The following is a 22,004-nucleotide window of genomic DNA, read 5'->3' on the forward strand; positions in this document are numbered from 1 at the left end:
TCGGGCACGTGCCCGGCCCTGGGAGGTCAAAGGAAACTTTGCCCCCGCGCCGGCCGATCTCAGCCCCCGCGCCCCCTCTCGACTCGCGGTGCATCCCCCTCCCCCTCTCCTTCTGGTCCTTGCCCTCCCTCCTGCTCCCTCCTCCTGTCCCTCCTCCCCCTCCTCCTCGCCGGCTGGAGGCGGGCAGGTCCGGGCGGGGCCGCGCCGCGGAGCCCACAGCCCGCGATCCGGGTCCGGTAGCCGCCGCCGCGCCCTCCCGGAGGAGCGACCGAGCGAGGCTTTGCGGTCGGAGCGGCCCGCGCGGCGCGGGGGGCATGAAGTTGGGTGCGCGCGGAGCTCAGAGCAGGGGCGCGGTGGAGCCGGGAGCCGCCCGCATCTAGAGCCCGCTCTGTGCGCCATGGAGCTCGGGGGCCCGGGGACATCGCCGCTGCCGCCGCTGCTGCTGCTGCTGCTGCTGCTGCTGGGGGCCGGCTTCCTGCCTGGTAAGTTTCAGGGCGCTGGAAGGATCCCCTTTCGCCCGGTTCAGGGCGGCCTTGGACCTCCGGAGCCAAAGGAAGGGAGGCTCCTGGCTGCAGTCCCAAGCCTCGGATGCGCGCAACGGGGCAGCCGCGGAGGCTCCCCCCACCCCGCATCCCCCAGACGCAAAAGACTGTCCTTCGAGCGCGGGCGGAGCCAGGCGAAGAAAGAGTTAACCTGTTCGGCAATTCGAAAAAAAGGATTGGGGTGGGTCTGAGGGAGATGCTGTTTCAGGAGCTGGACCCAGAAGCTCCAACTTGAATGGAGAGAGGTGCGTCCCACCCCCGTTTATCCATTCTGCCCAATTTCCTTGCAGGCTGCACCATGCCTGCCCCACCCCCCACCCCTGAGGGCTGGGGAATCAGAGGGCTGGTCTCTGCCCTTGGCAGGGCCCCACCCAAACCCCTTCTGCTCACCCAGGCTCACTAGAACTGTCGAGGTTCCAGCCATCTGCTCCTCCTCATTCTCTGGGAAGCCACCTTGCTATTTCAGGGGTGCATGGAGGGAATTTAATCCTCTGGCCTCCCCAGTGAGGAAGGAGAGACACTATACTGTCAGAGGGACTACGCTGGGGCTCTGGGCTGGGAGTAAAGGTCCTGGGGGTCTAAGATTGACCCCAGGCATACTTGTGAATGCCCTCATGGGTCCAGCTGTCAGTCATTCTCTCATGGGTCCAGCAGTCAGCAGGACTGAGCTGACAGGAGCAGGTAAACAAGGGTCTCCTGTCCTGCCCTCAGATGCCCTCCATGATGCAGCACAGGTGCTCAAGAGTGGCAGGGAAGCCGTCAGACCACAGACTGGCCACTGGGCTGGGCTGAATGAGGAAGCCCCTCCCCAGGTTCACTCCAGATCTAGTCATCGAGGAGAGACCATCCAGGAATGCAGCGTGCCAGAGTCACTGGGGGTGCCAGGTCACTCATGCATCCTGGATGATCTTCCAGGATGATCGCTTGCGGTTGCTGCAGCCACAGGAAACCCTCAGGGGTTGAATCCTCACTCCTCGTCCTTCTTTCCCTGCCTGGGCCTGCCCATTCTTGTCCTGCGGTTACCCCCACCTTTGTGCTTTGAGACAAGGTACTCAGGACTGTGCTAGTAGCTCGAGATAGAGCCCCTCTCTCCCGCAGTCACGGTCTGATGAGGAGCCGTCCAGTCAGCACTCATCACATCAGTGATACCCTCTCACAGCGGTGGACCCAGTGCTCAGAAGGCTTCCCTTCCCTGGGGTGGAGGAGAAACTGCGAACGGAAGTAGGGCAGCAGGTGCAAAGGTCCTGAGATAGGAGGGAGGAATGTGCTTTGAGGGGCTGGAAGGGAGCCCAAGTGCTGAGTGTGGCCTGGCAGGAGGCCCAAGGGCGCAGCCTGGACGGCCACCGTCCCCTCCCCTGAGCCCTGCACCCGCATGTCCCCCCAGTGAGCAGCCATGCAGAGACCCGGGCTCATGCGGAGGAGCGGCTGCTGAAGAAGCTCTTCTCAGGCTATAATAAGTGGTCCCGGCCCGTGGCTAACATCTCGGATGCGGTTCTTGTCCACTTCGGCCTGTCTATCGCGCAGCTCATTGATGTGGTAGGTGCTGGGGATGGGGTGGGTGTCGGCAACCCAGGGCCAACCTGTGTCAGGGAGGGACAGGCCTGGAGATGGCCCTGGGGCTGGGGGCATGGGCTGGATGAGCTGGGAGGGCTGCATTTGAGTCCCAGCCCTGCCTGAGTCCTGCACATACACTTAAGCAACGTGGGGGGCAAGGACTGTTCCACGCGATGCCCTCCAAGGCCCTGCCCATTCCTCCCTCTCCACGTAGAAAAGCTCAAAGGGCCAGATTTGCAGCAGGGGATCAGGGCTGTGGCCGCCAGAGACAGGGAGCAGGAGACTCGTCTGTGGGGCCAGTGCAGGGCAAGTCCTGGCACTGAGTGGGTCAGGGTGGGGCCGTGTGGGGCCCTGGCAGCCCCTCTTGACCTTCACCTTGCTCAGGAGGTCCCCCAGCCTGTCTGGAATGGGGCAACCTGGCGAGTCAGACAGGCTGTTTGTCAGGTGACTTTACTTCCCTGGATGGGGACCGAGGAGGCTATTGGGAGGAGGCCGAGGTCCAGCCTCTGAGTGGCTGCAGCTCTGGAGGAGCGGGGGTGATCACTCAGGGTGGGGGCCCGTCCTATGGGTCTAACTGCGTGTTGGCTGCACATCCTGGGGCAGCAGCCAAAGGGCTTTGGAGTGTGGGCTCCAGCCTGGCCTGGAGGAGTCTTCCGGGAGCTGGTTTGCTGGCTGCAAGAGGGTCTGAGGCTAGCTAGGTTTGGACTGGGGTTTCCAGTCAGCTCAGGTTCCAGGAGGAGCTGCCACGGGCTGTAGATCTCTCCAAATGTCCACCCCACACCCCTGCCAGGACCCCAACCCCAAGCGGGCTCTGTGAGGGGGGAGCCACCAGTTTCAGAGCCTGGAGACCCTGGTTTCCAGCTCGTGCCAGGTGTATTGAGTGGCCCCTGGGCCCTGGTCTTCTCACCTGTGGAATAGGATGAGTGAGCCGGCAACATCCAAGGGGCTTTGGGACGTGGAGGGTGGGGGCTGTGGCCACATTCACACTGACAGAAAGAGCTATGCTTGTGCCCCATTAGCAGAGAGAACTGGTCAGTCCCCCATCCTGGCCTGTGCTCTCAGGCCTCCTAGAACCAAGCCTCAAATGCTTCCTGTAAAGTACTCCTGGCTGGGGTGCAGCCAGAAGGGAGCTCAGGATGGTGGGGGTTCCGACCCACTGCGTTTGCAAACGTAATTCCCAGTGTGGCTGTGGCTTCATGTTCTGGGTCAGCTGCACTGTGGCCTGGCCTCCTGCCTGAGCTCCTGGGGTTTTCTTGTCCCCAGCCACCATGTTGCAGCATCTCCCCGACTCCCACGTTGCAGCATTCTCCTCCCCTCCATCTCCCTAGTTTGCCCAGAAGAGACAGCCAGAGCACACCAGTCCTGAGACCCCAGTGAGGGACCCACCGGAGGCCCCATGGCAACACTGGGCTGGACAGGAGCTGCTCCCAGCCCTGCTGTCTGCAGCTGAGTTGGCCAAGGACACTCCTGCACACGTGTGCTGATGAGACGTCCTTGCCCGTCCTGGGTGCTGGCCTTTTGTGGAAGGGGCCGCCTCCCTGCCCACTCTTTGAAGGGCTGCAGTGTTTGCTGCAGGTTTGTGCCCCAGTGTGTATGTGTGTGTGTGTGTGTTCGTGTGTGTTCACGTCTGCAGAGGAGGCTGGGAGTCCCTGGGCACCTCTGGGCCCTGGGCTAATGTTTCAGGTGCCCGAATGTATGAAGGGCACTTTATACGGGTGGGGTGGACGGGTGGACAGCTGCAAGGGGGGTGTGTGAGGGGTGGGCACAAGGGGAAGGAGGCCAGGCCCGGCACCTGGAAGCTTGATCTGGAGGCAGGGAATGGGGCAGAGCCAGGCCAGCTGCCCCCGGGGGAATGCAAGGATGTGGTGGTAGGGGCGGCACCACTGCAGGACTGCATTGCCAAGGTCGAGGTCGTTGGAGTGGTGTCCAGGCCCCGCTCAGGTCACGCTTATCCTCAGTGTCCTCTGGTGGCATGACCCAGGTGGCCCTGAGGGAGATCAGGACCAAGGCAGTGCCTGGGGTGGCAGGAGATGTGGTCCCCTCCCATGACCCAGCCTACCCAGGGCTTGTCCCCTGGGGGAGCAGGAGGGGAGGCTCCCGGGCCTTGCCTTTGAATAACCATCTGCCCCCAGCCCTGTCTGGGCACTGGGTGCTTCACTTCTTGACCATCCTCGGGTTTCTTTGGCCTAAGCAGTCGTCCTGACGACTTGTGTGCCCCTGGTCTAGAGCCAACAAGGGAAAAAGTTGGGCCGTCATAAAGTGGGGAGAGGCTGGTTCAAGCACCGCCCGCCCCCCTGAGCCTGTGTCCAGTCCCTCTACCCTCCCCAGGGGAATAGCCCCTGCCCCTCAGGGGCACCCTGCTCTCTGAGAAGTACCCTCCATCAGCAGCAAGTGTCCCGCCCCAAACCTTTTGCAAGGAGCCAGCCCCCTCCAGCCCCAACCCAGTTGCCCTCTGCCTGGGCTGGGTGCGGCATGGTCCCTGGAGGTTCAGGGTGGGGTAAGAGGAGCCCTAAATCCATGCACAGAGCCTGGCGTTCTTCTCCAGCCTGTGCTGGTGCCTGACTGCCTGTGTCCAGTGAACAGGAGGGCTGGGAAGTGGGGTGGAGTGAGCAGGGAGTGTGTGTGTGTGTGTTGTATGTGTGTGTATTGTGTATGAGTGTGTGTGTATTGTGTGTGTGTCAGTGTGTGTCAGTGTGTATGTATGCATGTGAGTGTTGTGAGTGTGTGTGAGTGTGTCAGTGTGTGTCAGTGTGTATGTATGCATGTGAGTGTTGTGAGTGTGTGTGAGTGTGTCAGTGTGTGTCAGTGTGTATGAGTGCATGTGAGTGTTGTATGCGAGTGAGTGTGTTCCAGCCCTTCTCACCTGGCAGGGGGCTGCTCAGTGACCTGTAGAGGAGCCTGCCGGCTCTCCTGCTCCCATCTCATCTGTTCTTGCCCCTCACCTGTCTACCTCCAGGTCCTGAGGCTCTGGGCCTGGAGGGGCAGTTTGGCCAGTGAGTGGGTGGCTCAGGGGTAGCAGAGAGGGCAGGCTGGCCAGCTGGGAGGGAGTGATGCAGGTGAGCAGGACCATCATGGGCTGCTGGGAAGAGGACAGCTCCTCCAGCAGCCAGGAGCCCTGGGTATCGAATACACCCTTACTTACGTAGCTGGAGAGGGCCAGGTCCGGCCACCTGTAAAGCCAGCTGGACACTGTCCTCACCTTCCTTCTCAGAAGGGTCAAAGGGACTTACCCAGTGGCCCTCAGTCCCCTCTGGGCCTGCCGTCCTGGGCTTGGCTGCCTCCAGGGGCGAGACACTCCCTCCCTCCTGAGGTCACCCAGTCCCCATGTTCGGCCCTGGCCCGTCCTTGTGGGTAAGGAAGCTTGGCCAGAGAGATGCGTCCTGAACCAATGGGGATCACAACCTGCCTTCTTCTTGTTCGTGCCCTAGGATGAGAAGAACCAAATGATGACGACGAATGTGTGGGTGAAGCAGGTGAGTGGGAGAGAGCCCTCAATGCCCCCTCCGCACCCTCTCCCTACCCTTCTCTTCTGACCCCCCTCTTTCCTTTCCTCCCGCAGGAGTGGCACGACTATAAGCTGCACTGGGACCCCGCCGACTATGAGAATGTGACTTCCATCCGAATCCCCTCCGAGCTAATCTGGCGGCCAGACATCGTTCTTTACAACAAGTGAGCTGGGGCCTTAGTGGGTGGGGCCACGTCCAGCCACGCCCCCGCCAGGAATCTCTGCCAAAGCCAGCGTGAGCAAGAGGCAGACAGCTCAGCCCTCCAGCCCAGGCGGAAATAAAGAGGGTGCTGAGACCTATTGACAGGCAAAGAGGCAAGGAGATGGGGGCTCTGGGGGCCTGCGGGTGCCTGAGGGTTCCTTCCCTGCCCGTACCAGCCCTGGGGCCTCAGTTTCTTGCCGGGCAAGGAAGGGATCAGAGCCCCTCCCAGGATGACTACAGGCCCCGCAGTTGCTCCCCCTCGGGCTGGAGTCTGTTCCAGAATCAGTCCCTGTCTGGGGAGGCTGGGCACCTGTACATTGGTCACCCAGTCCTGGAGCAGAGGGTGGGGTACGGGGAGTGGGGAGGGAGCCCCCAGAACAGCCTGCCTGTCCTCACCCTCCCCTGCCCCTCCACCTGTGCTCACAGCTCCGTGCACAGACATCACCGAAAGTCCCCAAACCCCAGCTCATCACGCTCCGCAAACAAAGCCTCTGTCAGGGATGTGTGTCCCAGCTGCGGAAGCTGAGCTGAAATCTCATCTCTGGAGGGTGTTTCTGTGCTGGGGGGCCAGGGGACTATGGGCACTGCTGTGGCAGACGTGGGCTCCAGAGGGCTGGCCTCCTTGAACTTGTCCTTTCCTGGGACCTTGGCTGGGCCCTTGACCTTGGGGCAGCCTGACAGCCTACCGTGTCCATGGTCTCTGCTGTGTCATTGCTAGGCCAGCTCACCCAGAGCTGAATCCATGCTGGAAGACCCAGGCTCTGGGCGGCCGTGGCCCCACAGCACTGACGAACACAGCCAATGGCAGCACTTGGTCCCCCTGCCCAAGGCCCCCTGCCCTCCCACCCAGACCCTGGTGCTTCTGCACAAAAGCCCTCCTGGGCCCCGGGGTTGGGCCTGACCTACAAATGCTATTTGATTAAGAACGACTGGGCTCCACTTGCAGCTTAATTGATTCCAGTAATGGCAGCGGGGAGAGCGGCCACACGTGGAGGAGAGGGTTTTAGGGATGCATTAAGGGGGGCCACTTGGAGAGTGGGAGGTGGGGCACACTCTCTGTTTTCCCTCTACAAGCTGCCTGGTCAGACCCTGAGCGCTGGAGTCCTCCAGGCCCCCTAAGGCCCCCCGGGGTCCCCACTCAGCTCCCCCAGCCCCCTGCCCCAGGGGACCCAGCACTCAATCTGCCTGAACCTCTCTGACCCAGAACACAGGGACCAGGGTCAGGACTCTGGGACCCAGGGGAGCATCATGCTCTGTCACTGCTCGACAGAGACCAATAAGCAGGTCTGGGAGGCATACAGCCCCCAGGATGGCAGCCCAGCCCCTTCCCTCTCTAGACTCCCTACCAAGACCCAGAGGTAGCAGGTTGGACCCCTAGCTTCCCTTAGGGATGGAGGCTGGCACCAAGGCCCTCTTTGGAGGGGGTTGGGTGTGGGCACAGATGGACCCCAGGGCTGGTGGTGATGTTGGCCAGATGGCCACTGGGGAGGCCTGTTTCCAGAGATCAGGCCCATGTGCACTTCCGTGTGGCCCAGTGGTCAGCGCAGGCTGCTGGGCAAGGGGAAGGGTTGAAGGTGGCTTTTCTGAGAGCTTTGGGGTACTCCTTCGAGGCTGGAGGGAGTGCACGTGAGGCCGTGCTGTCCACGGGGGCTCCCTCCACTGGCCTGCCAGGCAGAGGGGCTCATGTGGATGGCGTCTTCAGCCTAGAGCAGGAATCTGACTGGCTGGGTTGACCCCTCTTCCCCACAAGCTGTCCTAATGACCACTCCCCCTGGGCTTACTGGCCCAGCTTCTGGGGGGTGCTTCCCCTGGCATGGGAAGCCCACTGTGGGGGAGGGGTGGGACTTCCTAGAGCGGTGATGAGGGCGGGGTGGGGTGGCAGGGAGGTGGGGGTGGTGACAGCTTCCCTTGGGAAAGCTCCTTCTTCCTGGAGTTGCCCTGGGTGGCTGGGTCCCAGAGTCCCACATGCAGAGTACGGGGCCGGCCCAGGGCAGAAGTGCCCTTAGCACAGGTGAGTGAAGACAGGGCTCGGAGACTAGTGTCTGTGGGGCTGTCCCCGGTGGGAGGAGGGGAGGTCTCCCATCAGCATTTCAGAGCCGAAGCCCGGGACAGCTGCTCCCTTACCTGCCTGTGGGTGCCCCCCGTGGTCAGCGTGGTCAGCTCAGGCCTTGCGGGGAAACAGGCTGAGTGAAGGCCCTCCTGACCCAGGCAATAACAGCTTGGGACCCAGACCGGGGACTGGGCACTTCCAGCAGCAAAGGAGAGAGTGGCTGACTCTGGGGGCAGGCAGTGTTCTCAGCAGACTGTGGGCAGGTGTCCCCAGGTCCCCCATGGCTTCAACATGCCCTTCTCCTCACCATGGGCATCTTAGGCGGCTGTCCCTGGGAGACCCAGGCTTGGGCCAGGACAGCAGCCCCTAGCTCTGTTCCCTGCCAGGTCTGGACAGGGAGCCCTGAAGCCAAGGAATAGGCAGGAGGGCTGAGGGCCTGGGATGTGATGGCTGGAGTCCACGTCCCCCTCTGGGAGGCCTGGTCTCTTCCTCGTTGGGCCCTGGAGTCTTCACCTGTGCAAGAAGGGGGTTCTCACCTCTAGGTTTGGGGGCATCTGTGGGGGAGAAAATGCCGGCCTGAAGCAGGAGAAGGTGGTGAGACAGGTCAGATTTCCGTCCAGCTCCAGGGTGACCACAGGGAACGAGGCACTCTGTGCGCTGCCCTGGGGCCACTAGTGCACGTGGAGCCCCTGATGTGACATGGATGGCCCTTCTAGCCCCCAAATAATCGTGGTCATCTCCATGGTCAAGCTTGGATGTCAAGTGTGGTGTGGGCTGCTGAGAAAGTCTCCACGGCATGTCACCCCTAAGGGTTGGGGAAACAGCAAGGTGGGCAGGTGAGCAATGAGCTGGACATGGGCACCATGAGCAATGAGCCCAGAGCTGTCTGGTCCCGGGCGAGGCTTCACTGTGAAGTGAGGGTGTGTGTAGCGGGCAGAGGCATGAGAGCTCTGGACCTCAGGTGTCGGGCGCCTCACCCACCACCTCTCTCTCCCGCCCAGTGCGGACGGGGACTTTGCCATTACCCACCTGACCAAGGCCCACCTCTTCCACGACGGCCGGGTGCAGTGGACGCCCCCGGCCATCTACAAGAGCTCCTGCAGCATCGACGTCACCTTCTTCCCCTTCGACCAGCAGAACTGCACCATGAAGTTCGGGTCCTGGACCTACGACAAGGCCAAGATCGACCTGGTGAGCATGCACAGCCGCGTGGACCAGCTGGACTTCTGGGACAGCGGTGAGTGGGTCATCGTGGACGCCGTGGGCACCTACAACACGCGCAAGTACGAGTGCTGCGCGGAGGTCTACTCGGACATCACCTACGCCTTCATCATCCGGCGCCTGCCGCTCTTCTACACCATCAACCTCATCATCCCCTGCCTGCTCATCTCCTGCCTCACCGTGCTCGTCTTCTACCTGCCCTCCGAGTGCGGCGAGAAGATCACCCTCTGCATCTCCGTGTTGCTGTCGCTCACCGTCTTCCTGCTGCTCATCACCGAGATCATCCCATCCACCTCGCTGGTCATCCCACTCATCGGCGAGTACCTGCTCTTCACCATGATCTTCGTCACGCTCTCCATCATCATCACCGTCTTCGTGCTCAACGTGCACCACCGCTCCCCGCGCACACACACCATGCCCGCCTGGGTCCGCCGTGTCTTCCTGGACATCGTGCCACGCCTGCTCTTCATGAAGCGGCCGTCCGTGGTCAAGGACCACTGCCGGCGGCTCATCGAGTCCATGCACAAGGCGGCCAGCGCTCCGCACTTCTGGCCGGAGCCCCAGGGGGAGCCCGCCCAGTCTCCATCCCTGACCCGTGGGGTAGACCAGCCCAGCAAGCCCCAGCCAGCCCGTACAACACCCTCTGACCAGGTGCCAACTCTGCAGCCTTCAGAGGCCGAGAAGGCCAGCCCCTGTCTATCTCCTGGGCCCTGCCATCCACCCACCAGCACCCGGACCCCGGGCCTCACCAAGACCCGGTCCCTAAGTGTCCAGCACATGTCCAGCCCCAGCAAAGCGGTGGAGGACGGCGTGCGGTGCCGGTCCCGGAGCATCCAGTACTGCGGGCCACGAGAGGAGGCTGCCTCACCGGCCGCCCGCCTGGCGGATAGCTCCCCCTCTTCTCCGACCAAGGCCCCCTCAGCCGAGCTCCTGCCCCCAGACCAGGCCTCCCCCTGCAAATGCCAGTGCAGGAAGGAACTGGGGGCCCCAAATGCCACGCTCAAGACCTCCAGCACCAGAGCGCCGCCCCTGCCCCTGTCGCCAGCCCTGGCACGGGCGGTGGAGGGCGTCCAGTACATTGCAGACCACCTGAAGGCGGAAGACACAGACTTCTCGGTAAGTCCCCACCACAGTCACCTGGGCGGGGGGGCGCCCACCGCCCCATCCACTTTGAAGGAGGAGGTGACTGGTGAAAGACAGAGAAACCAGGACCCCAACCCGGCTGTTCCCTGTGCCCCAAGCCTCCATCCGCTTGGGGGCAGGAGTTACCCCCAGTGGTGGCCCAGTGGCTGCTGGAGCAGAGTGGACCTCTGGTGTCTCCTTTGGGCTTCAGGGCACAAGGAGCCTGCCTGCAGGTGGGGTGTTAGGCAGCTTCCAGCACCATCTGCACCTGGTGAGCGTCTCCCTTGACCTCAAGTGCCCCCCACCCTGCTATGGGCGCCCCGGGGAGGGTCTGTGGTGAGAGGTGCTGAGAGGAGATGGGATGAGATTGAGTGGCCTCTGTGGCCTAGCACGGGGAGAGGAGAAATCAGCCCTGGGACACAGGCCCCTCTGGCCAGCACCCTCATGCCTGGCCAGAGAGAGGGCACCTGGGGTCTGGGCGCGCAGGGCAGGTGCTCAGACACGGGTCATATTCAGGGCCCTGTGGAGTTGGGGACTGCAAGGGTGGGTCCAGGCTGAGGGCCGAGCCCCAGTTCAGATCCTGGGTGGGGCGGGGCAGGGGAGCACAGAGGCGGGTCGGGGAGGGCACCATCAGTCTGCTCGGTCATTACTGGCCACTCAACTTGGGCTGTGACCTTGCCCCACATCAGCTTCCTCCTGCAAGAATGCAGGCCTGTGGGCAGGCAAGACACTGTGGTTCCCTCCCTCACCTCTTCATCCCTCTGTCTCCTGGGGAACAGCCTGTGATCGTTTCCCAGACACACATGATCCCTGGGGACTGTCTGTCCTGTGGCTGGGCCACCCCACCCAACAGCGAGTCAGTCTCCTAGCTGTCCCTTGAATCCCAAGGGGTTGCAAAGTCACCTGAGGGTTTCTGGAAGGTTCTACCTGGGAGACACTGGTTCTGGGCCCGTTGCGTTCCCCAGTTCTTGAGGACCTCTGACAAGCGGGTCTGAGGGGCTGCTGAGAAGAGATCGAGGCCTTTGAAGTGTCACCAGGATCTCAGAGGCGCCCAGTGGTTCTTAGTGCAGGGCCAGCCCCTTGTCCCCAGACCCCTCCATCTGCATCACAGGCCCAGCTGTCACGACCAGGTTCTGGTTCCGGCATTGTGCCCAGGTTCTGGGAAGCAAAGCAACTTCAGAGGAACCGACCTGGGATGGGGGTTGGGTGGCTTTGTGAGCAGCGTTTCAACCTCCAAGGGGGTGGCTGGAAAGCTGCTCCTGCTCGGATGTGGCAGCACCACTGGCTGCTTCCTGGAACAGAGGGTCCTGTCGCTCCCTCGCTTTCAAGTGACCCCATTTACTCTGGTTACCCGAGAATAAACTCGGCCCTTTCAGCTTTGGTTTAAAACCATCATGATGCCGCTGATTTCTTTAAACATCAGAGCAGAAACCCACAGTGAAAAGTTCTGTTTCTCTCCAGGCCCCCAAAACGGGAGGCTGAGCCTGCCCTTGGCCCGGCCTGTGGGACCTGCTAGGGTCCAGCAGGCCCGAGCCCAAGTGCCCCTCCTTTCTGGTCACTCAGGTGCCAACAACTGCCCATCCAGGACCTGCCTGTGGCCTCCCTGAGGCTTTGCCTGGGGGCACCCCAGGTGGGGTCTAGACCCAATCCCCCAGCGTGGACATGTAACATGACCTGTCCTGCCTCTGGGCCTCTGTGTCCCCCCTTCAGCCCAGATGGTGCAGCCACCTTCCTCGTCGGGTCCAGGGAGTGGCTACAGGTGGTGGGCTCAGCATGTTCCCCACCTCTAGCCTGGGATCCCCTCCCTTGTCCCTGGGGAGCCCTCCACCCAGCAGCTGCATGCTCAGAGCCTGCTTGCAGCACAGGGCTGTGCCTGCATTCACGTGTGACCCTCACTCTCAGGGGCTTTGGAGACAGACCTGAGCGACCCACTGACCATGAGAGGCTCAGGCCACCTGGGCAGCCAGCCATGAACCCCGCCCTGGGCAGAGGCAGGAGTGAAGGGCAGAGGCAGGAGTGAAGGGCAGCCAGCTGTGAGCACTGCCCTGGGCTTCTTGCTGGAGGTCAGCTCCCCACAACCACCACTATCCAGGATGCTCCGCCCCTCGCCTTGCACTGCGAGGGGCTGTGGGTGCCTGCTGACTCCAGCCTCACTGGCTCCATCTGTAAATGCAGGGCAGGGTGGTCCCCATGGTGCCACCAAGTATCAAAAACCCAGAGCACACTTCACCGTGTCACAGCCTGGACCCTAGCCTTCCTTCAGAGGCATCCCCATCACTACTTCCTGGGAGCTGAGGCACCTGGCAGGCTGGTGGAATTGGTAGGGCCACCATGCTGGACCCCATTTCGCTAGAGAGCATCGACACCTGCAGCTCAGGGTTTCTGAGCCCAGACTTTACACAAAGCCATTTCGCTGCATCCCCTCCACTCCCCTTACCTAGTACAAGTATGCCTGCAACCTTGGTGACCCTGGTGGCAAGAATAGGAACCGAGGTTCTAGAAGTTTCTTGCTGTGGCAAGGCCTGAGGGAGTGACCGTGTGTGTCTGTCTGCAGGTGAAAGAGGACTGGAAGTACGTGGCCATGGTCATCGACCGCATCTTTCTCTGGGTGTTCATCATCGTCTGCCTGCTGGGGACTGCCGGCCTCTTCCTGCCGCCCTGGCTGGCCGGCATGATCTAGGGGCCCGGACTCAGGACTCCCCGAACTCGATGGGGTCATGCCACTTACCAGATTGCCCCCCATCCTCTGTCTGCTATAAGACAGCCTTGGAAGGAGCCGCTGACCCCTGGGGACCTGCCTGGGGGACTGGTGTATGCCTGTATGGCTGCAGGGCAGTGTCACTGCCTGTCTTATTAAAGTTTAACCAGAGCATGGCGACATGATGGCTTCCTGCAAGGACGTGCGGCTGATGGCTCTCAGCAAACGTCCCAGCATTCCCCAGGCCATGCCACTCAGCCACCCTCAGCCCCTCTTAGCCCCCAGAGCCCTTGATCCCTGTGGGATCCCTGAGACCCAGGCACAGATCCCGGCCTGGGGCACCCCTGGGTCCTCAGGCTTGCTCTCTCTGACCCCAGAGGTGAGTCAGTAAACACATGACCCTCAGCTGCTGGGGGCAGGGTCCAAGCAGGGGGTGTCTTAGTGGCTGGGGGGCGTCCCAAGCCGGGGAGTAGGGGGGTTCTGATCAGGGTCTGGGTTTGGTCTCTTGTGGGCACATTAGTCAAAGCCCAGATTTAGCTCAGAGGAGCCTTGGGGTTGGAGTGGTTAGACATGGTCCCCGTGGAGGAGAATGAGGTGCAGGTCCCCCTCGGGTGAGGGACCCTTGACCCCAAGCAGCCCAGCTGTCTCCCTGGCAGGGGTGCTTGGGTCTTGGGCAGACACTTTGCTGGCCTGGTGATGCCCCCAGGTCTCCCATGGACTTGAGACTTTGTGAGGGACCCAGATCTGGGCTCCCCACCCAACAGCTCCCTTGATTTCCCCTCTGCTCACAGTTGGGGGACCCCTCTGGGGCACAGTAACAGGTACGAACTCCCTGACATGGCAGCTGTGGTGACTCCGGAGGCTCTGAGGGCCACTTGTCTGGCTAGCTCTGGGGCCCTCTGCAGTGTGGTGTCTTGCAGGGGAGGGGCTGAGAAATGGGGGTGGAGGGGACCCTCCACAGCCCAAAAGCCTCTGCCTCACACCATGTGGAGGTTGCCCTGCCCAAGGTGGCCGGCGGGGGTGTTGGAGGGCAATGGCCCCAGGGCCCTAGTGTCCACTCCTCATGAAGGCTGAGCCCCAGGGACCACCACAGTGTCCCCTGAGACCCCGGGGAAACACTGGGCCTGTGGTAATGTGCGGGTGGGCTGCGCCCTCTCTCTGGATTCTTGCAAGCCCTTAGGCTCCAGATGCCAGGTGGGGTCTGGACAGTGTAGCCCCTCCCCCAGGAGCCACATCTGGGTGGAGGGAGCCTCCCCAGGCCCAAGGAATCCCTTCTCCAGTGACGGTCAAGCTATGCCTCTCCAGAACCTGTGTGTCAGGGGTGTAGCTGGCAGGTTGGAGCCCTGGGTCTCCCCTCAGGCTGTGCCTGGGTCACGAGGAACTTGGGAGAATTGAATGAATAATTTAGTGAAGTTCAAAGACATTTCTGCAGAGGTTCCGCTGGAGGGCACTGCCCGGGCGGAGGAGACAAGTTCACAGCCTCCACCTGGCTGCCGGTGAACCGCAGACCAACCCCCTGGATATTTAGGACGCCATCTGACTGGCACCTGCCCCCTGAAGGCTACTGGGGCACCAGTCATCTCGGGATGCTAGGGGAGAGCCCAGACCGGCAGCTCACCAGGACACAGGACGGGCCCCAAGGTCTCAGCCTGGACGCAGATTTCAGACGTCATCACCCCAATCCTCCTTACGTAAGCGGATCCGGCGCCAGATGTGGGGAAGCAGTGGGGGCCCTGGGGCCCGTGTGCAGATGCTCTTTCCTGGGTTGGGAGAGACCAGGAGCCCCAGGGAGGACGACAGCCCCCACTTTCTGGTTTCCGTGTTTTCCTTTTTTTGAGACTCGAAAAAAAGTTAGAAAATCCACATGCAGAATAGATCACCCACATTCCCACCAAATTAACCACGACCACTATTTTGGGCTACTTGCCTCCAGGGTTTTTTTTTTTTTTGATTGACATAAAATTTACCTACAACAAAATGCCTGGTCTTTAGCCCTCAGATCAATGAGTTTTAACTCGATCTGACCCCAGACCCCTCCAGCCCCTCCAGCCTATGCCTGGTTTCTTCCCCAGAGAGGGGTTTCCCCCACTGTGACCTTGGTCTGAGTGGAGCCCCGGGTTCACGGCCTTTCTGTACTGTTCTTTCACTGGGTGCGGTGCGGTCAGCACCCACCATGACCGTGTCTCCATCCATAAGCAGTTTGTTGTGCTGAGTCACGTTCTTCTGTCCCAATAAACTAAAACGTGTTTGTCTCCGTCGCCTCCACCGGCCTGCGGGCAGGTCTCTCTGGGCGTCCATTTCCTCTGCTAGTGTTGACTGTGTCTCATTTTCTGCGTTTTGTGATAACTTGACACCTGGGTGCCTCCCAGACCCGCCTGGGAGGGTTGTTTCAGCCCCATTTGTTGAAACACTGACCATTCCACAGTAGAATGCCTAAAAAGTTTCCTTGTATATTTTCCCTGCTCTTTAATGGGTTTTGGTCTGAGGTGAGCTACTCCATCATGGCTAGAAGCAGGAAGCTGTATCTTGCCTTTTAATGCAATCTTTTGAAGAGCTAACAGGCCCCCCCCCCCGCCCCCACCACTTATTGTGATTTCTGCTCCACCTGTATCTGGTTAGGCCGTCTCCCTTATTTTCCTGTTTGCATGTGTTCTGTCCCCTCCCACAGAAGAAAATTTGATCTAGTTGGCTAATCTTGAAGGTCATCCGTTCAGTCTTTTCCCTCCTGGTGGCTGCCCCTAATTTAACAGTGTTTGTAGTCTTCGAGTTCTTCCCAGGTGGTGCTAGTGGCAAAGAACCCACCTACCAATGCAATGTAAAAAAAGTGGATCTGATCCCTGGGCTGGGAAGACCCCTTGGAGGAGGACACAGCAACCTACTCCAGTATTCTTGCCTGGAGAATCCCATGGACAGAGGAGACTGGTGGGCTACAGTCCACCAGGTCACAAAGAGTTGGACATGACTGAAGCGACTTAGCACGGATGCACGCACGTATATATTCTTTAAGAGCTTGGTAAGTTGGTATGAAAACTGTCTCCATCAGGCCTCCCACCTCCAGACAAAGCAAGCACCTTGCTGCCCCTTGGGGATTCTGGAGCAACCTGGAATCTAGTTCCAGGTCGCTGTGGACGTGAGGGTCTGGGGAGGGCTTGATGGTTCCGTGAACAGCAAATATCACTCGAGTTTTTACTCACCCAGGTGTGTGTGCACGTTGAGTCGCAGGCATGCTAAGTTGCTTCAGTCGTGTTGACTCTTTGCAACCTTATGGACTGTAGCCCGCAAGGCTCCTCTGTCCGTGGGATTCTCCAGGCAAGAATACTTGAGTGGGTTGCTGTGCCCTCCTCCAGGGGGAATCTTCCCGACCCAGGGATTGAACCCGTGTCTCTTACATCGCCTGCATTGGTATGCAGACTCTTTACCACTAACACCACCTGGGAAGCCCACTCACCAGGGATTTCTGGTGTAGTGAATCTAAGTGCTGATGATTTTCCCTTTCTGCTGAAACTGCCCCCAGCCGGGTTCGAAGGGATCCTGTGTGATGTGTGACCTGCCTTCTTAGGCTTGGGTCTCAGGATGTATTTTCATCCTATAAGTTTCAATAATAGTTCTGCCAGGTTTAAGATTCAAGCCTTTCCCTTCAGCACTCTGAGGTCATTTTCTCCCATGTTCTGATGTCAAGCGGCTCTTGTCCTCTTGTAGAAAAGGGTTTAAAGACTTTCCCCACCATCTCTGTGTTTTTGCATCAGTGAATCTAAAGGCATGTTTTAAAACCTGGTCCCATTTGGCCTTTTAAACCCTTCAGTCTGGGATTTTAAGTCTTTCTCTAATTCTCAAATCGTTGTTTTTTTTTTAATTTTTTAATTCTCAAATCTTTAAAAAGAACCTATTTCAACATTCTGACCCCTCATAGACTCACTGCTTCCTCTGGGAGCCCCTCGTGTGGAGGCAACGCTTGCTTTTGCTATTTTATCCTTTCCCGAGCCTCCTGGGTAGCCTCTCTAGTGATCTCTCAGCCTGTCTGTGGTCAGGCTGTAATTACCAAGCCTGTTTCACTGACTTTATTTCTCCTTTTATGTTTCCATGCTGTATTTCCTCAAGCCTGTTAATTTTGGCTCTGTGTTATTACTACCCATCCTTCCAACTCTTTGAAGATACTGTGATTTTAAATTAAAGGACTAAATGGGGACTTATATTCCCCTTCTTCTCCCGAGTCCTGCTCGGCTCACATGTCATTTTTCCCAGGGTTACCTTGGCTCCCAAACTTGGAAATAGTGCTGCGAGTGTGGATGTGTGAGAGTGAGTGTATGCGCACACAGGAAGGTGCAAGAGTGTGTGTGCAGAGGGGAGATTTGGGAGGGACTTTCACTGTCCTGTGAGGCTTCATGTCAGCCCTTAGGTCAAACTGTGAAGGGCCAGGGCCTGGCTGGTCTCTCTCCCCCCTGAACCCAGCCAGAGGTGATGCTGGTGGCTACCCACACTCTCATCTACAGGCCATTCACATAGACACCAGGTCACAGCAGCCCATGCTTGAGCCCCGGGGGCTTCCAGACACTCCGAGGACAAAACTCAGACCCCTCCCTGCAGCACCCCCACTATGGTCAGTGGGTTGATCCCTGGCCCAGCCTGTCCTCAGTTTGCTCTCTCCTCCTGCCATTTCTGGGTTGGGCCTGGCCAGGCCCAGACCCAGCCTGCTCAGGTGGGTCCCTGCTCAGAACGTTCCATGGTCTCCCCCTCCCAGCCTGTCCTGCTTCTGCCCCCGTGACACCTTGGAGCCCTCACTTGGCCCCACCCCAAACTCTTCCTAGTGTTCAGAGAGCTACTGAATGGGCCACAGCAGGTGCCACACCAGGGCCCATGGCTGGCGGGTTTCCCTGGCAGAGGGGGAGCCAAGGGACGTGGTCACTGCTCAGGCTGTGGTGCCCAGGTTGGTCGAGGTGAGAGGCACTGGGCAGTGGCAAGGTAAGGGGCCAGGAGGTCGGGGTTCCATGAGGCCTGAACACCTGGGGGTGAGCCAGATGTCACTAGAGGGGCCACTACGAGGGAGGCAGGGAGCCCCTGGCTGGGCCAGGGTGGTCACCTCAGCATCTGGGGGTGGGCTGGACACGTTCTCCAAACACACCCCACCCTGCTGACTCAATGTGCCCAAGGCTGAGAGCCCTGAGTGGGGCTTGATCCCTGGAGGGGTGGGGCTGTGGATACCAGGGCCTGGAGGCTTCAGCAGCCTCACAGGAACAAAGGGGTGAGGGAGACCATGGTGAGGGGATCCTCACGACCAAGGACGAATGGCGGCTTGTCTCTGAGAAGCGGGTCGGGGAGGGAATCTGGGACTCTACTCGGTGGGGGATGGGGCGGATGAGGGAGTCCCTGGCAATGAACAGCCACCTCCCTTGACAAGCATGCATGTTTATCTGAACAGGAAGCGTACAGAGGGAAGGTTTCCAGGCCGGCCTCTGCCTCCTCTCCCTGCACCTCTGGACCCTCTTCTCCAGCTGCTCCAGGGGTCGGATGTCGGGTGTCCAGGATCCAGGGGCACATGCGGGCTCACTCGAGGCAGCAGGGGGACCGTCCTGCAGAAGCAGAGGCTGGACAGATCTGGTGGACAGCCGACACCATCAGGACATGATGCCATGTGCACCCGGCCCCGGGTGCCGGCAGGACAGTGAGCCCTCTACCTGAACGCACTCCTCTGGGCACTGACCCTTGGGCCCCCAGCCCCGATTCGCCAGCCTGGCCAGGTGTCCCATGAGGATGTCCTGGTCTCCTGCACCCACCTGCAGTCCTGTTGGGTTCCCCCGGGGCCCGTGGGCCCCCACATGCCAGGCTGCCCACGCCTCTGCCTGCCCTGTCTGATTGAGGGCTCCAGGCGCCTCCAAGGGGAAGGAGGATGTGCCTGAGTGAGGGGTGCAGGTGGCACTGCCTTCCTTTCTTGGGGGCCCTGCTCTGACCCGGGGAAGGTGGGTCCTGAACCCCATGGGGCCTGGGGGCAGCAGGTCCAGCCCTCAATTTGAGGCTGAAAGTTTAGGGCTGGTGGTCCCTGACCTCAGACAGGCACTGATCCTTGTTTCATCTCAAAGGCTGAGGTTTAGCGTGGTGGGAGGTGAGGGAGGGGGCTGGGGAGGACATCATGACAGCACCTGCCAGCCTTGTCTGGACAGTGGGTACAAACTAGGGGGGCGCTTATGGCAAAAGCCGTGTCTGGGGGACTGTGGTGGGTGCTTGGGGGCAGGGACCCCTCTCTTTCCACAAATGCGTTGAGCCTGGGCAAGGCGCTGTGAGTGTGTCCCTTCCCCCTCCCCCATCCTCCTTCACCCACCTAGGTGCAGAACTGTTCCCCAGCCAGCCTCAGCCCCACCCCCACTCATCTCCTTCCTCCCCATCAAGACTGTGAGCTCCTCTCCCCTCATCAGCCCGTCCATCCGTCTCAGCATCTGAGCTGTGAGCAGCCGCAGCCCTGTCGCACGGACAGATCATGACAAGGTCACTGGACCAAGCCTCCCACTGTGTCCTAGCAAGGAGAGAGGGAGGGGCGGGGTGGGGGAGGGGAGGGGAAGTGGGGAAGGGCAGTGGTGGGGTGGGGGGAAGGGGAAAGGGGCCCTAAGCTCAGGGTTCCTGGGAGGTTGGGGAAGGGGAATTTGGGAGACCCTAGGCAGCCAGGCAGCCCCAGGTCTGTGCGGGATGAGAGGGCCTGTCCCCTCAACCGTGGCGACTCCACTCAGAGCACACAGCCCCAGGACTGGGGAAGACCCCTCCCCCAGGGGCCAGTACCTCTGTCCCCAGGGCGGGGGCCACCATGCCCCTCTTCTCCAGGGAGCCAGGCCTTGCTGCTCGTGCCAAGGGCCCTGGGGGCTTCCAAGATGGGCATGGGGGGCCGGGTGCTCTCGTGGGTGCAGGCATGGAGCTTCAACACGTGCCCTGGGTAGGGGGGAAGATGTCAGCGGGGGTGGGGAGACCCTCCCTTGCTCCCTGCCTTGCCCGGAGGCAGCGGCACAGGAGAACTGCTCGAGGCTGGGGCACCAATGACCCGGCACGGGGCTCCCTTCCCTCCAGTGTGAAGACAGAGGCACTGGGCACCACAGGAGGCGGGGCCACTCACTCTGGATGGCGGACTCGCAGGCCTGGCCCACGAGCTGGTAGACGGTGGCCAGGGACTGTGGCTCTCCCTGCAAGGGAGGACAGGCCACGTGGCTGATGGCTCAGGCAGCGTGGGGGTCAGTGCCTCCCCGTGCTCCCCCAGGGTCGGCCCGGACCCCAGACTCTGCACACTCACCTTCTCTCCTCGCTCCCCCTTGGGCCCCGGCAGCCCCTGAGTGGGAGGAAAAGGAGAAGTGCCTGGACCCTGCAGCTGCCCAGAGACCCAGGAGTCCCCAGAGAGCAGAGGACCCACCTCTGCTGCTGCAAGAGGGAGACAGCCGGCCAATTCAGGCTTCCCTGGCCCCAGGCCCCACCCAGCCTGCAGGCCAGGTCTGCTGCCACTCTGACCCCTGGAGTCCAAGTTGGGGAGCCCCACCCCTACCTGTCCCCCACCTGTCTCGGGCTTAGCAGGGGGCAGTCCAGGGCTCCCTCTGCTCTGAGCTTTGTGTCAGCCTCGCTTTACAAATGTACCAGCTGCTGGGCACCCCTGGGCATCAGCGCACATGACTGGGCCCCCTGGCTGTTGGGCTGGGTGGAGAGGGGACTTACTGTGGGCCCCACGGCCCCTGGGGGTCCTCGCTCGCCGTTGCTGCCCCTAGCCCCCGCAGTACCTTGGAAACCCTATGAAAGTGGGAGGTTGGGTTTGGCGGCTGTCCCCCGGGGGTGGCCTCTCCCTCAGAGTCCCCCTACCCTGGACCAAGATCAGACTCCTCAGCTTCTCCCCAGCCTTGCCCCAGCTGAGCCCCACACCCACCCAGCAGGCCCTGCTTTCCTCACCCACCCAGGGCAGTCCCGGCCCACCCTGAACACTGGCTCTGGTTCCCAGTTGTCCAGGTGTGACTGCAGGCCAGGCCTCCCAGGTGTGGCCTCTTGCAAGAGGAGCAGCTTGGCCTTCCTGGCACCTAGTGAGGCTGAGCCCGGGAGACCCTGGCCGGGTCTGGGCTGCTGACCCCAGCCTCCCACCCAGAGCAGCTCCCCGGCTCTGAGTTCAGCTAGGACCTCTGGTAACACTGGGCTGGGAGGAAGCTACTTCCAAGTGAGTGGGGTACCCCCACTCTCTAGTGGGAAGGGAGCCAGACCCACCCGTCCGCCCTTCCCAGGCCCAACCAGAGGCTCAGGCACCTTCCTGCTGTGTGCAGTCAGGGTGCAGGCAAGGCTGGGGGCTGCACAAATGCAGCATTTCCTACCAACCTCTCTGGTGGTGTGAGATAGGGGGGGCTACCTCTGTTGCTCCTGAGCACAGGACACACACCCCACCTCAGTCTAAGTCCCTGCCCCAGCCCAGGAGAGAGAGGCCTCCCTGGGTCACCACGTTCAGCTCAGCCTCAAGGAAACTTGAGGGATGCCAGTGGGGTGGGCAGGGCTGGGGGGCTCATGGAAGAAGCAGTGCTTACCCTAGGGCCTGGAGGGCCAGGCAGTCCAGCAGTCCCCTCCAGGCCTCTCATTCCCTAAGGGCAAAGGAAGGGTGGGCGGGGGCAGGGCATGTACCCCTGCAAGCCCCTCCCACGATGACCCCCGAGACCCCCAAGACCCCATGGGGGGTACATGCCTGTGCCTGGCTGAAGCTGGCCCATCTCAGGGCCTGGCCCCACCCTGGGCAGTGACCACACCTGCCCCCGGTCAGTATGGACAGACACTTCCTTCCCCACTGGCCAGGCCATGCAGAGAAGGGTGGGGCAGAGAAGGAAGCCCCCGCTGCCTCCACCTCAAGACCCTCCAGCCAGGCTTCTCTCCCACCTTCGGTCCCTGAACGCCAACCTTCCCGGGGGTGCCCTGGAGGCCGGGTTGGCCCTGAAATAGAACAGAGGTGGTCGGCCAGGCTGGGGCTGAGGTCCAACCCAGAGGAGGAGGCTCTGTCCCTGGCACACGGCCCTCGCGTCCCCAGTGTGGTCTGACCTGCAAGCCGGGGTGTCCATGGTCCCCCTTCTCTCCTTTGACCCCTGGCGGACCCTGGAGGGGGAAGATGGACTGGGCGGGAA

At 61.0% G+C, this 22,004-nt stretch overlaps 2 protein-coding genes across 2 annotated transcripts in view; one reads left to right on the forward strand and one right to left on the reverse strand.

Annotated features, from left to right (window-relative positions):
• Positions 1-242: 242 nt before the first annotated feature.
• CHRNA4 (cholinergic receptor nicotinic alpha 4 subunit) lies at positions 243-15,148 on the forward strand. The gene is made up of 6 exons (XM_027976432.3): positions 243-482; positions 1,927-2,078; positions 5,525-5,569; positions 5,656-5,765; positions 8,855-10,190; positions 12,751-15,148. The coding sequence occupies exons 1-6, from the start codon at positions 398-400 to the stop codon at positions 12,874-12,876; spliced, it is 1,854 nt and encodes a 617-aa protein (XP_027832233.1). The 5' UTR covers positions 243-397; the 3' UTR covers positions 12,877-15,148.
• Positions 15,149-18,281: 3,133 nt separating this feature from the next.
• Positions 18,282-22,004, reverse strand: part of LOC101112800 (ADP-ribosylation factor GTPase-activating protein 1) — a 36,264-nt gene continuing 32,541 nt past the window's right edge. Inside the window, exons 43-50 of the mRNA XM_060396935.1 lie at positions 21,922-21,975; positions 21,763-21,816; positions 21,420-21,473; positions 20,575-20,646; positions 20,162-20,197; positions 19,988-20,054; positions 19,660-19,806; positions 18,282-18,461 (exon numbers count right to left, since the gene is read on the reverse strand). Coding sequence (XP_060252918.1) covers positions 18,436-18,461; positions 19,660-19,806; positions 19,988-20,054; positions 20,162-20,197; positions 20,575-20,646; positions 21,420-21,473; positions 21,763-21,816; positions 21,922-21,975 — 510 coding nt within the window. The 3' untranslated portion in view covers positions 18,282-18,435. The remainder of the gene's footprint in view (positions 18,462-19,659; positions 19,807-19,987; positions 20,055-20,161; positions 20,198-20,574; positions 20,647-21,419; positions 21,474-21,762; positions 21,817-21,921; positions 21,976-22,004) is intronic.

Source organism: Ovis aries, chromosome 13 (assembly GCF_016772045.2).
Source record: "Ovis aries strain OAR_USU_Benz2616 breed Rambouillet chromosome 13, ARS-UI_Ramb_v3.0, whole genome shotgun sequence".
Taxonomy (NCBI): domain Eukaryota; kingdom Metazoa; phylum Chordata; class Mammalia; order Artiodactyla; family Bovidae; genus Ovis; species Ovis aries.

Bases quoted from the DNA above. Each gene is read 5' to 3' on its own strand.
- CHRNA4 (XM_027976432.3), top strand. From the start codon at position 398: ATGGAGCTCGGGGGCCCGGGGACATCGCCGCTGCCGCCGCTGCTGCTG. The intron at 483-1,926 runs GTAAGTTTCAGG...ATGTCCCCCCAG, and splicing joins GGGGGCCGGCTTCCTGCCTG to TGAGCAGCCATGCAGAGACC. The intron at 2,079-5,524 runs GTAGGTGCTGGG...TTCGTGCCCTAG, and splicing joins TCGCGCAGCTCATTGATGTG to GATGAGAAGAACCAAATGAT.